Genomic DNA, 27,832 nt, shown 5'->3' with positions numbered 1-27,832 from the left:
TAAACTGGAGGACAGCAGAACTCAACTTCCCAAAGGGGGGGCAGAAGAACGTAGACTCCAAAAGCACCCCCCCAACCCAGAGGGAGGAGACAGCAGCAGTGGGGAAAGAGAAGGGATTACCAGAGATACCAGAGGAATACAGGGACCTGGCTGAGGTTTTCAGTGAGGAAAGAGCAGATGAGCTTCCCCCCCACCGCCCCACAGACTGCACCATAGAATTCAAACCTGGGGCAAAACTCCCAAAACCCAGGATGTATGCCATGAGCCCAAGGGAAATGGCAGAAATGGAGAGATTCATAAAGAAAAACTTAGAAAGAGGATTTATTGAGCCTGCCAAACCCAAAGTGGCCGCCCCGGTTCTGTTCAGGGAGAAGAAGGATGGATCCTTTCGTTTGGTTGTGGACTATAGAAATTTGAACACAATTAGTGAATGTAATCTGTACCCCCTTCCCCTAATGAAGGATATGTTATCCCACCTATCGAAAGGAAAGATTTTTACCAAACTAGACCTGAGGGAAGCATACTACCGAATTAGGATTAAGGAAGGAGACGAATGGAAGACTGCATTCAACTGCCCAATGGGGTGCTATCAATTCAAAGTATTGCCATTCGGACTGCAAGGGGCCCCCGCAGTCTTTATGCAATTAATTAATGACGTGCTGAGAGAGCACCTATATAAGGGGGTCCTGGTTTACCTCGATGACATCCTTATCTTCACAGAAACCAAAGAGGAACATATCAAACTAGTCAGAGCAGTCCTGAAGAAGTTGCGAGCTGCCCACTTATATGCTAAATTATCGAAGTGTGAATTCCATCAGGAAAAAATCGACTACCTGGGATATCGCATATCTCCAGAGGGCATCGAAATGGACCCTGAGAAGGTCAGAGCAGTACTAGAGTGGGCACCCCCCCGCACACGGAAGCAATTGCAAAGTTTCCTGGGGTTTGCAAACTTCTACCGCCAATTCATCCCCGCATTTGGCCAAATAGCCATGCCCCTCACAAATTTGTTGAAAACGAAGGGGGGGGTCACCCGTGAAACCCAGCCAGCCTCTGAAATGGTCAATGGAATGTCAAGCAGCATTTGAGAGGCTAAAGAGACTTTTTTCTGCTGAACCTGTCCTAAAACACCCAGATCCCGACAAACCTTTTGTAATACAGGCAGATGCGAGTGATGTAGCGGTAGGAGCCGTACTATTACAAGAAAATGATGGGGGGACATTGCAACCATGCGCATACACATCCAGAAAACTCACAGAAACAGAACAACGCTGGCCAATATGGGAAAAAGAGGCATTCTCGTTGAGGTGGGCATTACTAACATGGTGCCAATTCTTAGAAGGAAATAAAATACCTTTCCAGGTCTGGACAGACCACAAAAATTTGGAAGCACTAAAAACGCCCAGGAAGCTCACTCCTAAGCAAGCCCGCTGGTCCCAACATTTTCACCGATTCAATTTCACTCTCAAACACTTACCGGGGGGAAAGAACTTCCTTGCAGATGCATTATCCCGCATGCCCCAATATAACAGCACAAGAGTTACTGACTTTAAACCACTTGTACCAGAACAACAACTGGCAGCACCAGTCACCACCAGGGCACAAGAAAAAATGAAGCCGAAGGTAGATAGCCAAACTGGAATAGAATTCAGGAAATCTTTGGAAAGTGATGAATGGTTCCAGAAAAATAAACATGTGTGCACAATTAAAGATGGACTGCCGTGGGTGGGGGAGAAGCTATATATACCTGCCACACAGAGAATCAATTTCATGCAACTGTGCCATGATACAAAATCAGCAGGACACTTTGGTTTTGTAAAAACCTTACACTTAACTAAAAGGCAATTTTGGTGGCCATCTATGAAAAAGGACATAGAAAGCTATGTGGGTAGCTGTCAAATTTGCGCGATGGCCAAAAGACTGCAAGGGAAACCTCCAGGTCTGTTACAACCGGTGGCAAACCCCTCAGCCCCATGGAAAGAAATAGCCATGGATTTTATCGTAGAACTGCCTGAAAGTAATGGAAACACCGTAGTCTGGACTGTCACAGATCTGTTCTCTAAGCAAGTACACTTCATACCTTGCCAAAAAATCCCGACTGCAAAAGCACTAGCAAAACTTTTTGTACAGCATATTTACAGATTGCACGGGGTACCACAACGCATCATATCTGACAGAGGGGTGCAATTTACATCGGCATTTTGGAAAGAATTTTTATCCCTCTTAGGAACCACCCAAGGACTGTCATCTAGTCACCATCCTCAGACAGACGGAGCTTCTGAAAGACTTAATAATATACTTGAACAATATCTGAGATGCTATATTAATTTTCAGCAGTCCGACTGGACGGACCTACTGCCTTTTGCAGAAGTAGCATATAATAATGCAGTCCACTCAAGCACAGGTTACACTCCTTTTCAAGTAGCTACAGGCCAGAGTTTCAACCCAATACCAGAACTAACCCCAAAAGAACCGGTTATCCCTGATCTGAAGGAATGGATTGCTCAATTACAAAATACATGGCCAATCGTTAGGAAAGCATTGGAAGATGCCAGAAAAGCATACAAGACACAGGCAGACAAAAAAAGAACCGATCCCACACCATTTAGGGTAGGAGAGATGGTATATTTATCCACAAAATACCTGAAATCACTCCAACCCTGTAAAAAACTAGGACCAAAATATATTGGACCCTTTCCAATTAAAAGAATCATAAACCCAGTAACAGTTGAATTAGAACTACCCAAAAATCTTAGACGAATACACCCAACCTTCCACTGCAGTCTATTAAAGAGAGAACAACAATCTCCACTACGAGAAAAAAATCCCACCACCACCACCCCCCATCATGGTGGAAGGAGAACAACATTTTGAAGTGAAAGAAATCTTAGATTCCAGAAAACACCATGGAACGATACAATATTTAGTGGCATGGAAACACCTCCCCTCCTCAGAAAACGAATGGGTTAACAAACTCCATGTTAAAGCACCTAAGTTGCTTAAGAGATTTCATACAGAATATCCAAACAAACCAGGCTAACATTTATATGTTTTCTTTCCCCACAGATGGACTCATCTTTTTTCTGAAAGGAGAGCCGAATGTCAGAATCCATTTATATCACATTTCATAATTGTATAGGTAGAACAACGTGCTATTACTGGGGATTCTGCCATCTCTCCGAGGGGGGGGGGGAGAGGATGGTTACTAAAGCGATTTTCAAACAACAGGGGATGTTTTAACGGGGGAAGGGAGGGGGACAGACAGATATGGTTTGTGTCTTCATTTACAACTGAAAAAGGGAAGCAATAACCATAAAACCAAGGAGAGTTCCCTTTCCCATGGAAGAACCTGACACCTAGCAACTGACGACAGCCTGACCAAATGGATGAGGGGAGGGGCTGGAATGGGAATGGTTTATATAGGATTGAAATGTAACTTTTCTCAGATTCCATCTTGTATTCCCACAATCAATTCCTTCCTAGTAAACATTTTCCTTTTGGACTAAACTTGCATCCAAGAGTTCTTATTTCCTAAGATGTGGATTGAGGTGGGTCCTGACACTAAGTGCAATACAATCTGGCTCAGCCCTATCAAGGCCTATTGCTGCCCCACTGTTGAACAGAAGAACACGTGATGGTCCCGCTCAGTAGGGATAAGAGAGAAGAGAAGGAATGGCAGGCTCCACTTACTTCTCTTTTCCTCCTGTACAATGCCACCATCTATAGACTGGGCTCAGAGGCAAGTAAGTAGGCAGAGGGACAATGAGACATCCAATCAGGAAGCATTCCCAGATTGCTTGTCTCGACATCTGGCGCTGACAACTTACAATTTTGGAATGTCCATATTGCTCATGCCTACTTAATTGGCTGAATGACATCCAGAAGTATCTGCAGGGGTATCAAAGAGGTCAAGAGGATGGCTACAACCTTAAAATAGAACCCCCATCCCACTTTTACATGCAGCAGGGCTTTGATTGCATGGTTGTAGCTGCCATCATGACCCCACGAATACTCCTAGAGACATGGAAATAACTAATGTCTATATTGTGTTTTCCCCCCTTTACATAGAGTGAAGTCCTGGGCTGACTCCTTTGGTGAAGATTTGTATTATATTGTCACAAAATATTCTGGTTCCCTCTTATTACAGAAGGTAGGTAACATATGCTGCATATTTTTGTAAATACTACCAAATCATAGAATATAATCTAAATGTTTTCTTTCTCTCTTAAGAAAACCCATTATGGAACTATCAGGATGTTTATCCAGTCTTCAGAATCCTTAGGGTTGTTTCTGAAATCCATATTCATCAATAGACACAGAATATTGGCATTACCATCAGAGCATCTGATGTGGAAGGAGTTTATTATTTCCATACTTCCAGTAAATAAATCTAAATAAATTCAAAATAATGGACAGTTCAAAAGATGTTTGTTTAGCAAATCAATTTATTTTTGGATTAAAGCCAAAGGTATGAGATATGAAGTCTGTGGCTGAATATATAAAGATTAATTTTGTCAGGAGATGTAAAGGTGCTCTGTTGGTTTTTATAACCTCTGAAGTATAAATATGGATTGGTGTGATATACAATTTTCTCTGTTTTTATTTCAATGTTTTTCCATGAGATTTTTTTTTCTCCTTGGTATTTCACAATGTTCTTATGAAAATCCTAGTTTAAGTTTCTAAATGTTCTTGGAAAGGATTATGATTGAATATATATACACACACACATGCAGACATACACACAAATGTATGAGATTCACTTGGGTGTTCTTGGCTCCCAGACCTACCTAGGAAAGCGGTTATCACTTTTATTGCCCTTTCATCTCAGGAATTCTAGAAAGATCAGGGATAATTGGCCTGAATTTTAGTCCATGAGTCAATAATCAATCAGTATAGAGCTGGGAGGGACCTTGGAGGTCTTCTAGACCAGGGCTTTTCAACTGGTGGTACATGTATCACTGGTGGTACCTCGGCACCTGGCAGGTGATACGCTTATGATGGCTTACAACGCAGTCGCTGCTCCTCACCATAGCTAGGGTGAGACTTGCCAGAACCTCCGTCTGCTTCGTCCTGCAAAGCAGCGCTCACCCAGCACTCCCGCCTCCCACCATGCCAGCAGCCCCGACTAAAGGCCGAGTGCTCCAGCTTTGCTCTGCCAAAGGGGGCAGCAGCAGCCGAGGCTACAGCAGATTTGCCGCTTGTCAGGGGCGCTCAAAGGCTGCCCAACTTTACTCTGAAATTTCGGGGTTGGAAAGTGGAGGGGCAGCAGCACCTGCTAGAAAGCCTTCCCCCCCCCACGCCAGCTACCTCCTTCGGAGCCTTCCTGATCCCGACAGGGCTGCCAGCATAGGTCCACCCGCTTCATCCTGCAAAGCACGGCTCACCCAGCGTTCTCGCCTGCTGCCATGCCAGCAGCAAATTGCCAATCATGCCTGGGCTTGGGGAGAAGGCCCTCTTCTTCCTCTGTGGATAAAAGTCCCCAAACCTGGAATGCGGTGTTTGTGTGCACACACATGCGCTTGGCTGCTAACAGTTTGGGGAGGCAAAGAGTTTGTGGGGCACCAAATTGTCCCCACATCAAGTTAGTCGATGTGACTTGTTCCATTCTGATCCAGCTGTCTCAAGTCAGCTGTGCCCAGTGAGTAGCGTCGAGCCCACCTGGTACTTGAATATTGCCATATGCTAAAAGTGGTACAATCTCTGAATAGGTTGAAAAGCCCTGTTCTACTGTAGACTAGCCATACCCAGTTCCTGCAACTGTTCTTCATATGTTTTAGTCTCCAGGCTTTTAATCATATTAGTTGCTCTTCTCTGCACTTTTACCAAAGTCTCAACATTTTTTGGGTAATGTGGTGCTCAGACAATTCAGAATACATGGAATTAATGTAAAAAAATACATACAGTGTCTATATTTGATGTAAGATTCTTGTTCACATTAATCAAGTATTGACAACATCTGTTGACTTGAGGGCTGTATATATTTAGTATATATAGTCTTTGATTTATGTTCTGGAAAAATTAAAATGTGATCATGTTGGTTATCTACTGCTATGAATCATTATCCTGGCCTTTAGTCGTCTGTGTGTGTGTGTGTGTGTGTGTGTGTGTATGTGTGTGTGTGTGTTTCTGTGGGCTTTTTTGTCACATGGTTCAGACAGAGATATTTCTTAAGCAAAGAAGAAATTAATTTAACCCTGACAGCCTGAGTTTTAAATAATTTTTTAACCCAAACCTTACCATGTGGTATTACAATCTTCTACTAGCAACAACATTTTTCATTAAAATTAAATCAGTTAATTATTATACTCTACAGGAAGAAATCCTATTTCATCATACATCTCTTTTTAAAACTGAAATATTAATTTTTTGAAAAAAATTGCTTAGTTTTGTATATTAGCATGTAGTAGTGGAATGGAATGGCTGAAATAACAATGATTATTTTTTTTATTTCTTAGGAAAGGTTTTCTTAGCTGCATCTACAGAGTGTAATGGAATCGATCTATTTTTATGGCCAATAGCCTTTAGGAAGGCTGAGAATAACAAGTGGATCAAAACTCAATTTATACTCAGCCAGAAAATTAATATCCAAAGCATCCAATGTCATTTCACACTGTTGTCACATAAAAAGAATTATTTTTTTGGGAAGTGCAGCATTAATTAACAAGGACTAGCATGCAAAACATAATGCTTAATCTGTGTAATGGATGCTCTAGAAACTTTTACATTCCTTCTTTGCATTCTCTACATTTTTAACATTGTTTTATATTTACCATTTTGCTTTGTTAATAGTTAGAAAGCTAGCAGTCCAGGTTCAAGGCCCCAAGTGCCACATGATGGGGTGAACTCCCATCCTCACTGCAGCTCCTAACTTTGCAGTTCAAAAGCGTGCAAATGCAAGTAGATAAATAGGTACCACTTTGGTGGCAAGTTAACAGCACTTCCTGATGCCATGCTAGCCACATGACCGCAGAAATGTCTTTGAACAGTGCTGGCTCAATGTCTTGAAAAGGAGATGAGCACTGCCCCTTAAAGTCAGCATCAACTAGCGGAGGAGCTCCCTTTTTTATGTTAATAGTAGATTTATTGGTAGCAACCTTACTAACAAGCTTTGTTAAAAAGATGTTTTGGGAATGGAAATTGTTCTAAAATATCATAGAAACATGTTTCTGCAGGCTTTGTGTCTGTCTGTGCCTGTCATTTCCTCTTAAAACTTTAAAACTTCTTAAAAACCTTCCACGGGATTATTTTGTTTAAAAAAGGGAACATCTTCTTGCCTGTTTTATACGCTAGCTAGAAAAATTACTACATAGTTAATATGAAGAAACTGCAAGTATTCCTCAACTTACAACCATTCAATTCAAATTTACAATGGCACTGAAAAAAGTGACATGTCCAGTCATTTTGTTCTCCAGTCTTGCACAAGGTTCTTATGAAAATCTTAATTTAAGTTTCTAAATGTTCTTGGATGGGATTGTGGTTGAATACACACACACACAGAGAGAGAGAGAGAGAGAGAGAGAGAGAGAGAGAGAGAGAGACAGAGACAGAGACAGAGACAGAGACAGAGACAGACAGAGACAGAGACAGAGACAGAGACAGAGACAGAGACAGAGACAGAGACAGAATGGATGCATTCCCAAGCATTCTTCTTCAAATTCATGTCAACGTAGCTCAGGGGTAGGCAACCTTGGCTCTTTTATGACTCATGGACTTCAACTCCCAGAATTCCTGAGCCAGCAATGCTCATGAGTCATGAAAGAGCCAAGGTTGCCTACCCCTGACTTAGCTCTATCCTTTGTAGATGGGATGTTTTAGGTAATAAGATTCATTTCCTCAAACATGCCCCTTCTTCCCATGAAGGAAGAACAAGGCTTTCCAACAAGCAGCACTTTATTATTAATACAAATCATTAGCCGTTTCTTTATACAGGTAGTTCTTGACTTACAACTATGAGCCTGAAATTTCTGTTGCTAAGTGAGACATTTACTAAGTGAGGGGTTATTTTGCCACAGTTGTTAAGTGAATCACTGCAGTTGTTAAATTAGTAATGTGGTTGTTAAGTCAATCTGGCTTCCCCATTGGCTTTGCTTGTCAGAAGGTCACAAAAGGTGATCACGTGACCCTGGCACACTCCAACTGTCATAAATACGAATCAGTAGCCAAGTGCCTGAATTTTGATCATGTGGCCATGGGGATGTCACAATGGTCGTATGTGTGAAAAATGGCCACAAGTCATTTTTTTCAGCTCTGTTGTAATTTCAAATTGTTACCAAACAAACTGTTGTAAGTCAAGAACTACCCATATCCAGTGGTGGGATTCAGCTGGTTCGCACCAGTTCGGCAGAACCGGTGGCTATTTTTTTGTTGCCCAGGCTCAGAATGGACTTCCGGAAGCAGAATCCACACAGAGAACCAGTTGTTCACATGTTTGAATCCCACCACTGCCCATTAATCATTCTGACACAATCTGTTCAATAGACAACAGCAGAAAACTATCTTGAATTTGACAGTGTAGGAGTCAATGCTGCCCGAGCATTGACTGAAAAATTGATTGAGGAAATCCTTTCAATTTCTTTGTCTCCTTCACCCTGAATGTGAAAGTGACTTTAACTGGAAATATGGTTCCCATCAAACTTCTCTTTCTAAGCTAATCACTCCCTTTCTTTGCTACCACATTTCATAATGAGTTTGAAGCACCCCACTTAGGTAGCCTAGGGGAAGTAATATATAACACTACATCATCTTTGCACATTTCTCGGTACCCAATGGTCATCACATCACAACAACAAATGAAAATCCTATCCAGTAAGACATTTGCTGCAGTACCAGCATATGTGTTTTCTCAGAGAGCCCAGCATATATTTTTTCCCATTTTAAAGCAATTGACTTTTACCCATTTCATGTAACTAACTGGAGGGTTACTAAGATGTGTCTTGGGTCCAAAACAGTATGGTGGCAGATCAATGTATTTGATTTATTTAAATGGTCTCTATTCCACTCATATATGAAACAGAGAGCACAGATTAATGATAAGAACATGATTAATGAAACTAAAGTTAAGAAAAACAGGTTCCCTACAGGGAAACATCTTCCAACCAAACATTTCCAGATGACGTTCATTTAATTTTAATAAATCTTTTGCTGAAGGGTAACTTTAATCACATTTTTTTCAACTAGTAATTAACAGTTTCTTGAATAATTTTAGGGACTGCTGATCTCATATAACTATACAGTGTAACATATCCTCAAGTTGGGGTTCTGTACCAGAAGAGTAGAAATATTAGCAAGGATCCTAACTTTGTACTCAAATGAAGTCTAAGCTGGTAGTACCGTCTCATGTGTACATCAGAATATTTCTGTTGGGATTCATTCATTCAACTCGGGTGGCTAGAAAGGCCCAACAAAGACTTCACTTTCTTAGGGTCTTGCGGAAGAACAGGGTAGAACAACAGCTAATGACCCTCTTTTACCAGTCTACTATAGAGAGCGTCCTCTCGTATGGTATTGTGGTTTGGTATGCTGGTCTGACAGCCGCGGATAGGAAAGTATTACAGAGGGTAGTGAGCACAGCACAAGACATTGTGGGCTGTCCCCTGACACCACTGGATGACATCGCCAGGGCTCGTTGCCTTGGAAGGGTGAGGAAGATTCTCAGGGATGACTCACACCCTGGACGGTATCTCTTTACTCTCCTACCATCGGGTAGGAGATATAGGAGTATAGCCAGCCGTACCAACAGGCTGAAAAATAGCTTTTATCCGTGGGCTGTTAGGCTTTTAAATGGGACATAATCTTATGCAGAATTGACTTGGGAGGCCGGTGTGTGGTGTAGTTGGTTCACATGGTGTGGTAGGATGGAGGGTTTGTTGTCACTGTGTGTTGGGGGGAGAGAGCACGGGGGAGGCTCAGCTAATCTCAATGTACACATGTTGTACTTTGACAATAAAGGTTTATTATTATTATTATTATTATTATTATTATTATTATTATTATTATTATTATTATGAAGGATGGTGGTGGTAAAATAATCAATATAAGCACTCTTGCAACGTTATACATAATTCTGACCACCATATAGAAAAGTATAGCATGAAAGACATGGAAAAGAGCAACCTCAGAGATCAAAGGTACAGAAATTGTTACATCCCTATATAAGAAAAGATTGCATGTAGTGCTTGAAAAATTTCATCTTTGGAAAAAAATAAACAAGAGGGAGCATGATAACTGGCAGGGCTATAAGGACTGAGGCTAGATGCAAAGAATCCGAGAATCTGAGACCAATAAGCTGCTCAGAGTTGTTGGATACAAGATGGGCAGCAAATAAATTTCATAAATAAATAACACTGTATAGATGTCAATAGCCCCCATTCTTGAGAAATGTGCAGTCCATTGAGTTGCACAAGCAAGAAAAAGAGAACTAAAACTTGAACTGGGTTCGTATGTCATTTGGCTTACGGCTTTGGTTTCCTGTTCTAAGTATCTATAATAAAACTAGACCAGGGGTAGGCAACCTCGGCTCTTTTATGACTCGTGGACTTCAACTCCCAGAATTCCTGAGCCAGCATGACTGGTTCAGGAATTCTGGGAGTTGAAGTCCATGAGTCATAAAAGAGCCGAGGTTGCCTACCCCTGAACTAAACTATCAAAGAGTTGTGTCCTTAAATCTCTGTCTGCTAGCTTTCAAATTTGAGTAATGGCTTAAGTGAAACCTGTTACTGCCAATAGAATATATAAAACTATGCACAAAGAAAAGAAAATGACTAGGGAAAATCTCTTATGCTCCAAGACATAGACATCTTTTTAGCAGTAGAATCCGGCAATGTTGTCCACTGAGGTTGAATGAGGATTGAAGGGGTCCAGATGGTTCTCTCCTGTATATGTAGCACTTATTTCTTTTCCACCAGTTGTACCATTTTAAAAAGGAAAAGAAAGACTAGTTTAGCTTACAATGCCTTTGGACGTAGGCCTTAGGAACTCTTTGTCTGGAAAAAGTCCATGTTTCAAATGTTAATCTAGCTAAATGTTATAGTATTATGATAGGAGATTTCCATTTTTAGAATCTGGTTCATATTAGTTCTCTGACCAACGAAAGTGTTTTCAAGGTTGAAGAAGGCACTCGGATTAAGAGAGGAGTAAGTGCCTTTATGAGATTACATAGCATTAGCTAATTAGAGGTGTGCACAAATGTATTTCTCTGCAAAGAAGAAGAAGCAATTTCCTTTCATCCTGATCCTGAACAGACTGTATTAAGAATACTTCAAATTATGCATCTCAAATTATGCAGGTCTTATTCATCTTTTTTGTAGTTAAAACCATCTGTACGGCTCATGAGGGACAAAATGTTAACTATCATTCATCAATATACCTGTTGAGAAACTTGCTGCCCTCAGTTATCACTGGTTTATCATTGCTAATAGTGCTTTGTTTTTGTAATGTACATATCTGTACGTATCTGTATCTATATTTCTGTACAGAAGCACACAGCAGGAGTGCCAGGCACGTAGCATGCATTTTTGTGATGGGATCATCTCATTCTGCTGATTAAACTCTTTGAAATACTAGCAGGCTGAACTGCTGTGTGGGCACAACATATCTACAGACTTTAAGGAGGGGGGGAGGAACAGGAGAGCTTGGGTATTAATTGTAAACTTGCTACTCTGTTCAGCCCTTTGCCTATTTTATTTATTTTCCTTTTATTTATTTTCTGTATTTATTATTTTTTAAAAAGTAACTCAAGATGGCAAGCATACCTCATATGCCTCCTGTTCCCATTTCCTCACAACAACAGTCCAATGAGATGAGAAAGAGTGCCTGGACCAAAGTTATCCAACTGGCTGTCACGTCTAAAATTGGACTAGAGCTCACAGTCTCCCAATTTGGTGCCTTACCACTAGACAAAACTGGCTCTCCGTATATTGTTATCAGTGCTAAATTATCACTCATTAACCTTGCTGCTTGGCAGTGTCAATCAGCTAACCTTTGTCATCAGCTTCACTTCCTCCTTATTTCTCTTTATTAGCACCAGCACGGATGGAGAGACCGACTGTCTTTAATCCTGCAAAACCTGCATGGTGCTATCAGCTTCTATCCAGCCTATTGGATAGAAGGCTCATTTCTATTTTTGTCTCACCTCTTCGTCCCTTCTTTATTTCTCAAGGTGTTTGCTACTCATCATAGCCTTCACCAGTGGCGTAGCGTGGGGGGTGCAGGGGGGGCCGGCCGCACCGGGCGCAACATCTGGGGGGGCGCGCTCGCACTGAGCTGCTCAGGGAGCCCCAAGGGCTGCACAGAGTTGGCTTGGCTCCGCTCTCGAGCTGTTCTTTCTTGCAAAGCGAAATGAGTCCGGCAGGTGAGATGGGCAGCCACATAAACTGAATAAAATAAATAGAAGCGGCCAACTCTCCGCCCAGGCTCAGGCCAACCGCAAGCGCCCCGCAGGCGCCCTGGCAGGTTTGGCCGAGCGAAGACGGACCCGCTGGCTGGCCGGCCTAGCTTCGTGCGCATGCGTGGCTTTATTTAGCGGGGCTCACATGCGAGCTTGAATGCAGCGGCTCTTGCAGGTCGGAGCCCCGCCCAGCCACCCTCGAGAGGGACCCGGAAGCATCCCGCATGCGCGCGACTCTTCTTGGAAAGTCTACACCGCTGCGGGGCGCGTCTTTTCAGCAGTGCCGTGACATCAACGCCCGCCCGCCCCTCTATTTCCGCTTCCGGTTGCCTTGCCCCGGGTGCTGACAACCCACGCTACGCCACTGGCCTTCACTGCTTTCTCTGAAGAAGAGTAAAACAGTCATTGGACACACAGAATCCTCGACTATTCATCTCACTATTTTTTCCCCCTTTTAATTATGGCTTCTTCCTCAAACCAGTGTTGCAGCTATCTGAGCTTATAACTCTGCCCCGCTATGCCATGTGATTTGTGGAGAACTTGAGCTAATGATTATCTTGCACATCAGCTGCTCCTCTAAATAAAATGCTGTGAAGATACTTTTGCAACATTTCCTCAGAGGCAGACATGCGTGATTTACAAACTCCCCCAGGCTCCCAGCTCTTAGGTTTCCCTTCCAAAGTTAGGGCACTTTGCAACTTGTCATCCTCCTTCACAGTAGATCACAGTAGATCTGGGGAGCAGCTTTGCTGACCTTCTGCACGGTGACTCCCTTCTCACCGTGAAAATATGAAATGAAAGGAATAGTTGAAAACAAAGGGGGAGGATACGTGGGTGGGTAAAACAGTAGCTGGAATGCCATCCTTTGCTCTCTGGTGACCACTGATGAAAACAGATGGTCTCAGACAAATCCATGGTTGGTCTGACATCCATGAATTCCTAAGCTTTCTCGGAACCAAAAGAGGTGAAGTTGAAATCCTGAAGTCTGAAAAAGATTTTTATGAATACATTTGATGCATGAGCGTTTTTAAAACCATTGTTCACTAGAGTCCAGATTGTGGTTACTGAAAATCTCGGCTGTTTGTCCTTCTGTTTGTTTGATAGAAGTATAAAGATGTGGAACCAAATCTAAAGATCAAAGAGGTAGATGGCTTGGAGCTGGTAAAGTTATTCTCTAAAGAAATGTCAAGAATGCTACATAGAAAAGTAGAAGCTGTTGAGGTAAGGACTACTTGGCTCCCAACTTTTATCTACTTGGAAGTAAGAAAAATAAAGAAATGTGGGGAAAAAAAGAATGCACAATGGCTTCTAAACACAGCGTAGTGTACCACTACATAAAGTGTAGGTTTAGATTTGGTAAGAAATAATTCAGTTATCACACTCCCTCCCTCCCTCCCTCCCTCCCTCCCTCCCTCCCTCTCTCTCTTTCTCTCACACACACACATACACACACACACAGAGTTACAGAATATACAAACATATATATGTATATACACATTGTGTATATATATATTTACACATACAGTATATATATGTGTGTGTAATATATACATATAATAAATGCACACAGAGAGACCTACACATACAAACAAACAAACACACACCCCCACACACAAACACACACCAATCTCCTACCCATTTAGTGCCAGTCAGAAAAAATAATATTGCATTAACTGAAATGTCCATTTGACGGGCTATAAGGCAGCTTTCTATGTTCCAGTGATTCATAGATTTTATTTTCCCCCAAACCATGTAATGTAGTATATTCTGTCTTTCATTTTGATCTTAAAGCTATAATTTCAATAGGTACAAATGCCTTCATCACAAGACAGGAATGTTAGCATCCTTTGCATCTTTTTTTAGATAACTATTAGATTTTTTTTCCACTAAAAAAACTAAAATATCTAACATAAACTAATAATTAAGATGAAAGAAACAAGAAGGAACAAAGTTCAAAGGAATGCTGGGAGTTGTATTTCAGCAAACTGTGGAATGGCTTTAGCTACCTATCTCTACTTCACATATACATGCCATGATGCTTAGCAATGCTCTCCTTTACTGGCAATCCAACATGACGTTAAGACCAGAAAAACAATACATTTGGAAAAAAATGATATTTTCATTTTTATTGTATGCATTCTTTCCATGCCAACCACCCCCAATATCCCACCCTTATGGGTCCCTGCAAGATGATGGTTAATTTTCCTAATAAGCAAACAGTAGATTTATGGATTGGGCCAGGATCATCTGTGGGGAAAGAACAAAATCAAAGATGGAAACCATTGAAGTACAATTGGAACCATGCCCTGTTTTAGTGTGCATTGTGTGTAAAAAGGATTTGGGACTTTGACAGCATGGTTGTAGTTGCCATCTTAAATATTTTGCAAACACACATATACACATGTAGATGTGCTGCTTTTATTGTTGCTTCCATTTATGGACCCTTAAGTTCCCTTTTTCTTTCTTTGTTATAGCGGTTAGTTGAAGCTGCAGAAGATGCTGATGTTTACCATGAATATAACTCATCATTACAGGTAAAAGATATATGATATCATTTAAGTTCAGATAATCTGTTGTAAAGTCAAATTATGTCTCATGTAGAACTCTTGCTGGACAACTGGTAACCTGTGTCCAACAAAGGCATCCAACTAATTATGGCAAAGTGGGGAAGCTGTAGTCCTCTAAATATTAAAGTAGGGGTCTTCAAACTTGGCCCTTTTATGACTTGTGGACTTCAACTCCCAGAATTCCTCAGCCAGGCACGCTGGCTGAGGAATTCTGGGAATTGAAGTCCACAAGTCATAAAAGGGCCAAGTTTGAAGACCCCTGTATTAAAGGATGACAACTTTGGTTGGGGCCAGCATTAAGGCTGGTGATACAGGAGGATGTAGCCTCTCAACATCTGGAGGGTCACAGGTCCATCACTCTTAGCCACTGGCTTTTCAAAGACATCTATGCTCTCTGCCATATTAAATTTACTTCCTTGGTAGGGCCAGCTGTTGCATTCTTCTGATTCTTTGGCTGATATTGATTTATGTTTGGGAACAAAGTTGACAGCTTGTCTGTGATGTGTATCAGCCCATTTAAAGTGATCAGTCAATGTCTAAAATTAGAATTGCTAAGGAACTGAGTAAGTATATGTAAACTAATTTCTTTTCCCTGTATAATCTGACTTTGACTATGAACTTATCTAAAGCCGTAGTTGCAGCCTGTAGTGATAACCACTGCAGAGCACTGATGTTTTAAAAATGGTATTAAAATTAAAAATAATGCTATTAAAACTGACCACAGTGGTAGAGGCTGTTAAGTATGAATGAAAGCATTATGGTATTTTTCTGAGTCAAACCAATGATACTTCTATGTGGTATGGAGAGAACATAAGAGCCTTGGTGGAGCAGTGGGCTGATGCCTCCTTAAGTAACACCAGCTGCCTGCAATTAGTGCAGGTTCTCATCCCACCAGGCTCAAGGTTGACTCAGCCTTCCATCCTTCCGAGGTAGGTAAAATGAGGACCCAGATTGTTGGGGGCAATAAGCTGACTTTGTAATAATGCCGCTTGGGGTGTGTGTGAAAGCCCTAACAAGCAGGCATATACATAGAATGAAGGCTACTGCTAAGCTTGTAAGCCGCCCTGAGTCTTCGGAGAAGGGCGGGATATAAATGTAATAAAATAAATAAATAAATAAATAAATAAAATAAAACATCAAATGGATGCCATAAATGTGATAGACTTTTTTATGTAGACGCAATGTTATGCAAATATATTCATGAATAGGTCATGCTTATCTTGGCAATACTACTCTTGCTTGACTGTGCTAAGTTTAATCTGACAGGGGATTTGCAAACGTACAGGTTCTAGCCATAATATATATCTAGTTACTGAAAGTGAAATATGTTGAACTAAATGAAATTGGAACATTTTTAGCGAATGTGAAGAAGAAAAGAGCACAAAGTTCAAATAGTGGGATCTCCTCACCTTTAGAATATGATTCATTCCTGAATACAGAAGTCTAAAACTATTCAGCACAAATATTCACTTCAAATGCAAGGTAAACATATAAGGCTAAAATCTCTGTTCATTTGTAAAGTTTACTCAATGATTTTTGCCCCAGTGAGCTGGATCTCAGGTTCCTCTTGCTTTAGATGGCTACAATGAATTCTCTTTGATGGTGTTACACACAACACATTTAACCTAGTTAGTTGACTACTGCCAACTGGTGTTGACTAAGAATAGATGTAGAATATTGTAATGCTACATGTTGTCTTAGCAAGTTGTTTGAAGGCATTCCATTTGGTTTATTTGTCAGACATCTTTGCCGTCCATCACACTTGTGTGACTCTTGAGCAGTTTACAAATAAAATGATAAAATTATATAAAATCCACACGTAAAAGCAAAGTTAAAAAACAAAAGGTTCTCTTAAGAGACTGCACCAATCATAACTCTTTACAACAACAACTTTATTATCACTGTGAATGTACACCAATCGGCATACATCAAAATGAAATTTTGTTGCATACAGCTCTCAAAGGTTCACCAACTCTGATATACACTCCTGGTTCAGCTCAAGTTACAGATCTTCCATTTTAGTCTCTAGGGAGCGAATGATGGCAAACAGGACAGATGGAAATGGAGCTCCATGTGGATTAGCCCTCAAATTAGCTTGTATTCCTCCACGACAACCTTGCCTCCTTTTCTTTTTCTGATCCTGTCTCTTCCACCTTTCCCTTAAAGAGGCCTTGATTCTTTTTGCCCCTGGAGCACGTTGCCACCAATAACAACTCCTCCAAAAGCTTCTCTCCCATCCTCTGCGCCTGCCAACAGCCTCATCCAGTTCCTTCGCTCCATAAGCCTCGGGACCTCTCCTCCTCTGCCTCCTTCAGAAACAGCCCTGATTTGCAATAGAATCCGTTACTGGGCCAGCAGTCAGACCTTGCTGCCTTCGAGAGCCAATGCAGCCGCAGCCGATCCAGGCGCCGCCATCTTAGAACTCTCTTTGAGAGGTCCACAACATAACTTTGCTGCCTGCCCTAAAATAGGAACAAGATGGTTACTTAGGTAGGTAAGCTGATCCCTTGTGGTGAAGGTAATAACCAATCCCTTGATTTGGATGTGGAAGCCAACTGGCACCCAGTGCAGCTTACCTTGGAGGCACCTCAAACTGCTTATGCTGCCACATTGTACAATGCAGTACATTAAAATATGCATAATGTACTATCCAGTACATTAAAAATGGATTAATCCAGTAACTATGTTAAGGCACTTGTGCCATTTCCACCTCTTGTTCTTTTCTTTTTTTTAACTTAAAGAAACCAGGCTCAACATAGGAGGCAGAGAAAACTTTACCCCCAGAATTCACTACTGTATTTATTAATTTGAATTTATTAGCAGCCCAGCTCCAAGGGACTCTGTGTAATTACTGCTCGTGAGGGCCTGCCACAGTACTTCCTCCTGAGCTTTCTGGCTTAAGCTACCAAGTCTTCTCTCTTCCATCTGCCAACCTGTCCATTTCTCATGGAAGCAATGGGGGAAAAGCCAAAGTGAGCTTTCTTTCTATGGCTTCATACCCGGCATCTCTGCTTTACCTCTGGCTGTTTAGGATGGAGAGACATGGGTTCTTCAGTCATGATCTCCTGATTCCTGGCTTAACTTAGTTGCAAGACTATAGTGAGGGCAGGCTGGAGAGAAGCATGTATGTGTGAACTGGAGGAAGGGTTGGTTGAAAATAGCCACGGTGGCAATCATAGCAGTGCAGTCTTGCAATGGTTTCAGTGGAAACGACTCATATAACCTCCTGCATGTTTCCCACTGTTTCCAAAAGAAGGAAAGTCAGGAAAAACCCTATGTGTATTGGAATGGTTAACCTTGCTTTATTTTCTTTGTCCCAAAAAATAATCTGAATAATCTAACTAAATTTGGGCACCCTCCGAAACCTCATACTTGCCTTTTATTCTTGCTACTGAAGCATTCTTTTACTGAATCTTTCACAAGTCTTTGTGGCCTGATCTGTTAAGGGATCTTTCTCTATGCAAACACTTGCATTTGGAGATGCAATTATTTTCACCAAGCAGTCTTGATTTTAATAGAATCCAAGAACTCATTTCAAATCAAAATGTAAAGTTCAGCATGAATTTTAGCTGTTAAAAATTATGTATTCATTCATTTTTGTATTTTTCTTCACTTCCAGTTTGATTATTACAATGCTGTTTTGATTAACGAAAAGGATGAAAAGGGTAATTATGTGTCACTTGGGAATGAATTCATTCTGGAGCCAAATGAGCATTTCAATAATTTGCCAGTGAACACAACATGCAGTAATATACAGCTTCCAACCAATGTCTACAACAAAGGTTTGTTTCTTTTTTTTTCTATAGTTTTATTGTAAAATTGGCATGAAAGTGACAGCCAAGGCTCAATGCACATGTCATAAATAAAGATAAAGAAGTGGACTGCAATCATACATGTGTATGTTGTATGCATGCAAGTATATACCATGTAGTATTGCTGGTTGCTAGAATTGGATGCAGAATTTTTAAAGATGCAACTTCAGGAGAAGAATGCATGTGTTGTAGCTTAAAGGGGGATAATATTTAGACATTAAGAAATAGTTAATAACAGTTTTATTATTAATTAAGCACAGAAATGAAGAGTGAGCTATTCTTTTCCTCATTCCAATATTTGTTTCTTTGTTCAGTTTATATGGGTGCCATTTTGCAAATATGACTCTAAGTGGCTAACAGCATATTAACAATATTATCACCAACACCAACACCCCATTACTGCAAAAGCATAAAAACCCATAATGGCTGACAACAAGAAATCTTATAAATAGTAACAATAACATATTAGGTGCTATCTAAACGTCTGGTAGCTCTGGAGAATTAGGGCTCCTTTATCAGGAAATTTTTATGAAAGGTTGGTAGGGTCAGGGCTAATGCAATCTTAGGAAGCCTGTCATTTTAGTGTCCCAATTTAAATATATTTTACTTTATTATTTTATTTTATTATTTACTTTATAAAAATTATTGGCCGCCCATCTTACCAAAGGGTAAGTATGGGTGGCTTACAGCCATAAAAATATATCTACATTAAAACATAAAAAAATAAAACCAAAGATTAAAATCTAAGGACACAAGGGGAGGGCAAGGTGGAATGGGGGGGGGGGAAATCTGTTGTTAATTGATCAACCACCTCCCCTGTGCTGTTCCCCCATTGGGGCCCTATGCTAACTGGCAGAGCCAGGCCTTTAGGCCCTTACAAAAGGATGGAAGGTTTGGGACCAACCTTACATGGGGGGGGGGGCAAAATGTTCCAGAGGGCAGGAGCAACAGCAGAGAAGGCCCTCCTCCTGTACCCCACCAGCCAGAATAATCAGTCTTACGGGGCCCACAGCAAGTCTCCTCTGCTGGCACAAGTGGGACTGGCCAATCCTAGTGAGGTGAGATGGTCCCTCAAGTAACCTGGACCCATGCCATGAAGGGCTTTAAAGGTGATCACCTATATACCTTGAATTGTACTTGGAAGCAGATCGGCAGCCAATTTTCTGTTTGTTCGGATGTAAAATTAGACTTAGAACAAGTACAAAAAATTTGAAGTGATGCTTTGGGAAACATGTTAGCATGAATGAGCCATGTCTTTCTGAAATATTAAAATAGCCAGATTCTTTCCAAATCTGGTGTGACAGTTTTGCAGAGAATGTGCCTATTTTAACAGTTTTCAAAGAATAGGGGTACTTTTAATACTTCGAAACAGAGGTACTTCATTTGCAGAACTTAGCAAACTTTATCTTGAGGGGTGATGATTTAGATTAGGAAGCCCACTATAACCCCACCTTCTTGTTTAAATTTTTGAACTTGGTCATAGATGTGCCAGCCTAATGTAGTTTATTACACATACAACACAGCTTTTCCATCCCACTTTCAAATAACAAATTTTAGCCTATAGCTCACTATCCCAAATAAAGTAAAACTCTTGGTTAGATGGATCAATAGTTAGTATAAGGCAGCTTCTTATATTTCCATATGCTACATGTTGATGCTTTAGGGCAGGGGTATCAAACTGCCAGCCGATGGGCCAGATGCATCACGAGGAAACCGCGCCCATCCCATTGCCGGCAATCGGGAAAAAGTTCTGATACGTCGTGCGACATCACGTGATGTTGCGGTTTTGACATGGCTGCTTTAGGGAGAAGCTTGAATAGATGTTAATTAATTTGTAAACAGTTCAGTATCATTCCATCATGCTTATCATTTTTCAAAAGGTGGTTCTTCTTTTACTGAATAAAGTTGATTCTTTTTCCCTTAGACCCCGACATTGTGAATGGTATTTACATGTCAGAAGCCTTAGATGCTGTTTTTGTGGAGAACTTTGAACGAGACCCAACTCTCACTTGGCAGTATTTTGGCAGCTCAACAGGATTCTTCAGGCTTTATCCAGGTGACAGGTCTTAGTTCTGTCTTCATTTTTCCACATGTTAGGTTTTACCTAAGAAGTAGAGTAAATCAAAAGTCATTTTTCCTGAATAAAGGAAGCTGAGAATCGGTATGATTTTACTGAGTTTGATGGGTTTATTTTTCTAATACACACCTACCCTGTATTACAAAATTCTGATAATATGATTATTAAGGTCAAAAATGTCAACATCTGTAAAATCACAATTTCATTTCATTTCATTTCATTTATTCGATTTCTATACCGCCCTTCTCCCTAGGGACTCAGGGCGGTTCACAGGGCATATATAAATAGCTATACAAAAATTAAAAGAGAATTAAACCATGCCCAATTAAAATACAGCAATAATAGAATAATAAAAACCAATTAAAAACCCATATTCCCCATCAGGCCAGACCAGCTAACTCAAACAAGTAGGTCTTCAACCCGCGACGGAAGGATCGGAGGTCCGATGCCATCCGGAGCTCAACCGGCAGTTGGTTCCATAATGCCGGAGCACCCACAGAGAAGGCCCTCCCCCTGGGGGCCACCAGTCGACATTCCCTGACCGGAGGCACCCTGAGGAGGCCCTCTCTGTGGGCACGCACAGGGCGGAGGGGAGTTGACGCCGGCAGCAGGTGGTCCTCGAGGTATCCCGGACCCATGCCATGTAAGGACTTAAAGATCATAACCAAGACCTTGAACCTCACCCGGAAGACAACTGGTAACCTGTAATGGCAAGATTAAAAATCGCACTGAAGTAAAAAATGTTCATTAATTAGATTCTATCTCTGAAAAGTAGCCTACCTTTAAAAAACCCAGAGAAATCCTGATATTTACATTGTAAAATCTGTGTACTAGATCTTTAGCAAATGTCTTGTGTTGTCTCTTCAGGAATAAAATGGATACCAGATGAAAATGGAGTCCTTTCCTTTGACTGCAGAAATCGAGGCTGGTGAGATTTAGAAGGAAGAAACCAATGTTCATGTATTTGCTTTAGTGGACCTTCTTTGTTCTGTGGAGTCCTTGATGCCCTCTGAGCTTGGTTGTTTGCTTGCAGACATTTCATTACCCAATTAGATAACATCATCAGTGCACAATATCAGCAGTACATTGATGATGTTACCTAGTTGGGTAATAAACGTTTGCAAGCAAACAACACATGACCACAGAGATGTCCTCAGACAAGCGCTGGCTCTTTGGCTTCGAAACAGAGATGAGCACCAGCCCCTAGAGTTGGAAACGACTAGCACACATGTGCAGGGGAACCTTTACCTTTACCTTTACCTTTAAGCAAACAACTGGAGAGCACCACAGTCTCCACAGTTCATCCATGAGCTTCTATTCAGGTCTTTTGTACTGGAACATTATAAAATTGTTTTGTACAATACAATAGCTTTCTTTTTAAAAAAAAGCATTAAGACAATTACCCCTTCCATTTTTTCATTCCCATCTCAGTGATACCCTAGGTACTGCATTCTGGTTAAAACCTTGTTTCAGCCAAACACCAAAATGTTGATCACATGTCCATGTGAAAGTTGTGGCAGTTGTAAGTACAAGGACTGGTTGTAACTCATTTTTTCAGTGCCATTGTAACTTCAAATAGTGGCTAGACAAATGGTTGCAACTCAAGTACTATCTTTATGAAAAACCCACTATAGTTGTGGATTTTGTGGATACCAATATTCTGCTGCTGCTGATTTTCATAGAGAACCCACCTTCTATAAATCAATCTAAACTACCAGAATTAAATCTTCCAAGTTTGGGGCTATTAATCTAGGGATTATGCTCTCAAAAGTAATGGATGGGACTAACAAATTGGACTTGATTATGTTTATATTTAAATATGTAAGTATTATAATCACTTTTCAGTTAAATGTTGAATAATTTCCTTTGTGTCTTATTAAAAATATTATTTTGGCAACAACGTTTGGATATCTGGGAGTCATGCCCAAAGTTCCTGGAGACCAGCACAGTGCATTTCCATAAAACAATTTTTATGATTATTTTTCAGCCACTGTTTGGCTTTTTTGTATAGCTGAATAAAAACTCATATCCACTTAATTCTTTAATTTTTGTGAAAACATCAAGAGATTTAGTAGGTGTGATGTTGGTATTAAAAGGAGACACTGTTTGTGCACCAATATTGTGATCCAGAAGAATCGTGCATGTTGTAAAAGGCATCTCTAAACTGTGTACACATCTTGACATGACTAAAACTATTGAAATTGAATCCCCTATTTCAGTTACTAACTCTAAAAATTGTCTGTTTTTCTCATATGAGTTAAACTCTAATCATTCCAAAATAAATTTACTGCTGAGAAGCAGAAAAATCCTAAAGTCTGGACAAATTTATGCATTTGTATTCAGAAGAAAGACCTATTGTACAAGTACAATTGTCCAAATTTTTACTTAGATATCCTTCTCCCCACCCTTAAAGGATAAGTTCACTGCACCTGAAGCGATTCAAGCAAGATACTTAAAGTTATGCTCATTTTATGCCGTTCTCCATGATTTATGCCATTTATTTATGCTATAATACAAATAAGGTAAATTGCTTTGATTGTCTTAATTTGGAATTTAATGGGCATTTCCTCCTGCCCAATCAGCCTCTTAAATCAAAGATTCACTGTATCTACATTAATAAGAAAGAAGAGTAGCCAGGAGGAGCAACTTTCAGCCTAGGATCATGAGTGCTGTGATTGGTCCAAATTTTCCACTGTGTCTCCGTTAACATGTTTGCTTTATATTTCTGACTTCCTTTTCCTATCCTACACCTGTCTTAAGGTATATCCAGGCAGCTACATCACCCAAAGATATTGTGATTGTGGTGGACATCAGTGGAAGCATGAAGGGTTTGCGTCTTACCATTGCTAAACACACTGTTGTCACTATATTGGACACACTGGGAGAAAATGATTTTGTCAATATAATTGCCGTAAGTATCTCTTTCCTTGAAGTTCTCTTTTACTTTAGAATGACAACCGGTAGGTCAGTGTGGAGTGTTATGTGTTTAAAATGGTGACCTGGGAAATCTAAGGCTCAAATCTATGCTCGGCTATGGAAATTCATTGGATAACTTGGGACCAGTCATTCAATCTCACTCCAACTTCCAGATGCTTTTTGGGTGTTCCTGGAAAAATGATGGGATATAAGCCAAACAGAACATTATCATCTTCATTAGATGTTCAGTTTATTTATTCAGAAACTTTGCTTGGTAATCTCTATTGTTCCTCCAAACAATGAGGTCTACTTTTCGTAAAGCCTGTATGCATTGAATGGTTACAAATGATTGGACAATCAGCCCTTTGTCTATCAGATGTGATATATTCAAAGCATAAACTACTCGTTCCAAAAGACTGTAACTCAGGTGTGTGTTTGCAGGACATAGTCAAAACCAGGATGGTGGCCACAATAGTGTGCTTGATGGCCCACCTATTTGTTTTTATATGCTGCAACACATCTGACACATAAAATGGGGGGAGGAATGTTACCGCCTTGACTTTTTTTTTTTACTACATCTTGTGGACATGGATGGATCCTTCTATTTTATTAAAAAAGAAAAGAAAAGCAGACATCTTTGTGGATTACCTTTACATTTTATAGAAGTGATTTTCCTGATTGCTTAGCTTCACATATTATTGCAAAATAAATAAGTAAATAAAAATTCTGGCTAAATATATAAAGAATCCTGGGATGAAACCACATTCTCTCTTTAGCTTGCAGTATTTGTTTCAAATAGAATTATTTTATCTGGGTTTGGTCATACAACAGTTTTTAAAAATAGCTTTTGCTATGAGATTAAGAGTCTGAACAGGCTTGGGCAGGATATTTACTCTCAAGAGTAATTTCATGAGATTAAAATGCAAGAGAGCCCTTACATCACCCTCTGCCCACCCCCGTCCCATAAAAAGGGGCAACCCTGGCAGTGGCATATTATCCTTAAAAGATGGATTCATGGAGGTATGAAAGAGAGATATTTAGCAGAGCAAATGTGGAAATATCCCTGGGTAGCCCCACTGTGCTGTCTCAGCACTTGCCTCACTAACCAATACTTTATTCCTCCACTCTGCCTGATTTGGAGCCCTAAAGTAATTCCGGGTCTCTCTCAATAATTTAGCCTGTCACTAAGCTGAAGCTTGCGCAGCTGAAGCAAATGCATAATCATATTTGGTGAAACCCTGTCTCTGCTTTCCTGTTTCCTTTCATGAAGGTTATATTTTAAGCCACTTGAAGTAAAGAACTGTCTTGTACTTTAAAAATGGTGCACGGTGATACCACTTGTGTCAATAGATAAAAGAACTCAGCAGGTACAACAGGTTGTATGTAACCTGTTTGTCATCTGTGTGTTTCTCTTGATTTTTTTTCCTGAGCTTTCTGTTCATTTCTTTGTTGCTCTGCAGTCTTTCCATCTTTGTCTATTCTAGCCCCTGTGCTGGGCTTCCTTCATGCTCTTGTTTACAGCAGTTTTGGGCAGCAGAAGCCAGTCATTTGGAACTGTGGCACACTGTCTTGAGCTGTTGCACTATAAAACAGGACTCTCTCAACAGTTTTCTCCACTATTTGTCCTGGATTACAATTGCCATCATCCCTCCCACCATGGCCATTAACTCAACTGTCTTGAAATAATGGAAGTGACCAGCCCAGATAATCCAGCCCATTCAGAAGGGCACTCTTAGTGAGCATTATACCAGCCTGTTCTGAATATAGTGCTGCAGATAATTCAGACTGAAGTTTGCAAGCATAACTGTGGGGTTTTTTAATTTATTTTTTGGTCAGGAAGTTAATACAGCCATCTCACCAGGTTCTCTAGCAAAATAATTTTCCCTTTGGGATAGTACAGAGAGAGTTGTAGAATTTAAGCACAAATGGACATCCAATTTCTTTAAAATTCCTCAACTTGGAAGTATGAAATCTCTTTTCTTAAAGTATCTTCTTCCACAGGGACTTGAGTTCTGCCCCCACCCCCTAATAACAAAAAAATCTTCAAGCAACTTCCTCCCCCGAATCTTCACCAGTCTTTGAAGAGACAGGCATTATATTTGGGGCATCCATAAACAAAATCTGAGAAAACTAACTGAATGAAGAATACTCTTATTCTACTATAGAGGAGCCAAACAAACGATTCTGACTGTAGCAATAAATCTAGAGCGGGTCATTATTATTATCAGATTGGTTTCCATTTCTATGCCTGATCAGAGGTATTGATTTTTCCAGTATAGAAACAGAACAGCAATATGTTGCTGTGATAAAAGCAGAACAGCCCCATGGGATATGTTTCCAAAATAAGAGAAATAACATGGCGACAGACTAATTCAGGCAGCATCCTTTGCCCTCCTCCTCGATCTTCACCAACAATCCTCGGGAGCAATTCTTAATATATATCTTTGAGGCAAGGAAGGTTAGACTGATCATTCCAAGATTGGAAGGAGACCCTTAGAACTTTGGGTGCTGGAACCCAAATGAAGGCATTCCAGACAGGTGTCCATGTAGCTTTTGCTTGAGCTCTTTCGGTGAAAGAAAGCCTTTCTGAATCATGAGTTTCACTGCTAAAGAGCTGTTATGATAAATAGGTCTCCCTTATTTCCTTATGGATTTTACCCTTCTTGTGTTGACTATTACCATTTATGGGAAGAAACTGCACCCAGAACATTATCAGAAGCAAACAAAACTGCCTGATTCAGCATTCAGAAGAGTGCAAGACTCAGGGCTTTTTTTTCTCATAGAACGCTCAGAACGGAGTTCCGGCACCTTTTTTGGATGGAACCTTGTTGGGTAGGCAAGGTGGGTTGTATGATGTGTGTGAGTTCCGGCACCTTTTTTTCTTACAAAAAAAAGCACTGGCAAGACTAATAAAGAGCTAAACACTAGAAAATGTAATTCAACTGAGAAACAGATTAAGGAAAAGAAACACAGGAAGATGTAGCCAAGATTATTTGCTTCTTAATTTACATTTTCTTTCCCCTATGTACTATTTAAACATCAATGAACATTACCAACTTATATCCTACGTATCCATGCTCAGATTTGCTTCCCAAAAGTCAAAGAAAATTGTTTTGTAGCACCTTGCATTTTAGAACATATTCCTTGCTCTCAAAGAGAGGATGGCAGTTTGTAGCTAAAAGGGATCTTCTTTATTCAGTATAAAATCTGCTCATGCTTTCAGAGTTCTTTAAAAAAAAAGAATTACAGCATGTAATTTTCCTCCTTTTGTCTTTACAGTACAATGACTATGTTCATTACATTGAGTCGTGTTTCAAGGGAATCCTGGTTCAAGCTGACAGAGATAACAGAGAGGTAAGTATTAAACTTGAAAAGACATTATCTGCTGAATACGGCATGTAAGCACTGGGGACTTAAAGGCCCATAAACTTTTATAAAACATATTTAACCCATGCTTTTTCCACCCCTGTGAATTCTGTGGCTATTTTTATACAATATACCCAAATGTTAGCTAAGTAGTTCAGTCATCTAAACCTATTTAGGGAATAGTGACTCTAAAGATGATATTAGATATTAATTCTTACTGCTAAGCTTGTAAGCCGCCCTGAGTCTTTTGAGAAGGGCGGGATATAAATGGAATTAAAATAAAATAAAATAAATAAATAATTCACGTGATCGGAAGCTAGAAATGTAGAATCCAAAATATTGGAGGAGTGTTTTTCAAACTTGGCAAATTTAAGATGTGTGGATTTCAACTCCCAGGATTCCCCAGCCAGTGTGCCCCCTTATCTCCCCCCCCTAACATTTTTCATTTAATCTTTTTGCTTGCTTGCTTGCTTGTTTTAAAAGGAAGGAGAGAGAAAAATGATAACTAAGATCAACCAAAGCCCTGGATGCATTTTCACGACAAATTTGTATTTCCTCAATCAAAGAACCATAAAATCTACACATTTCAAAAATATGGGATGTTTTAAAAAAAGCAGTGGCCTTGCAATAACTACAATTAAGAGGGATTAAATAATGAATAAATTATTGGTAGTATAAAGTCTCCCAGAGAATAAAAAAATATTAATAT

General features: G+C 40.2%; 1 protein-coding gene across 1 annotated transcript in view; it reads left to right on the top strand.

Moving 5' to 3' along the window:
- CACNA2D4 (calcium voltage-gated channel auxiliary subunit alpha2delta 4) overlaps positions 1–27,832 on the top strand; it is a gene marked incomplete at both ends in the record, with an annotated part of 176,079 nt that overhangs the window by 10,449 nt on the left and 137,798 nt on the right. The window contains 8 exons of the mRNA XM_083365389.1: positions 4,069–4,150; positions 13,490–13,606; positions 14,860–14,919; positions 18,572–18,734; positions 20,689–20,820; positions 21,709–21,769; positions 23,602–23,752; positions 27,037–27,111. Coding sequence (XP_083221515.1) covers positions 4,069–4,150; positions 13,490–13,606; positions 14,860–14,919; positions 18,572–18,734; positions 20,689–20,820; positions 21,709–21,769; positions 23,602–23,752; positions 27,037–27,111 — 841 coding nt within the window. The remainder of the gene's footprint in view (positions 1–4,068; positions 4,151–13,489; positions 13,607–14,859; positions 14,920–18,571; positions 18,735–20,688; positions 20,821–21,708; positions 21,770–23,601; positions 23,753–27,036; positions 27,112–27,832) is intronic.

Source organism: Vipera ursinii (assembly GCF_947247035.1).
Source record: "Vipera ursinii genome assembly, chromosome: 6".
Classification (NCBI taxonomy): domain Eukaryota; kingdom Metazoa; phylum Chordata; class Lepidosauria; order Squamata; family Viperidae; genus Vipera; species Vipera ursinii.
The sequence above is the reverse complement of the archived record's forward strand: the minus strand, read 5'-3'. Positions and strand labels throughout refer to the sequence as shown.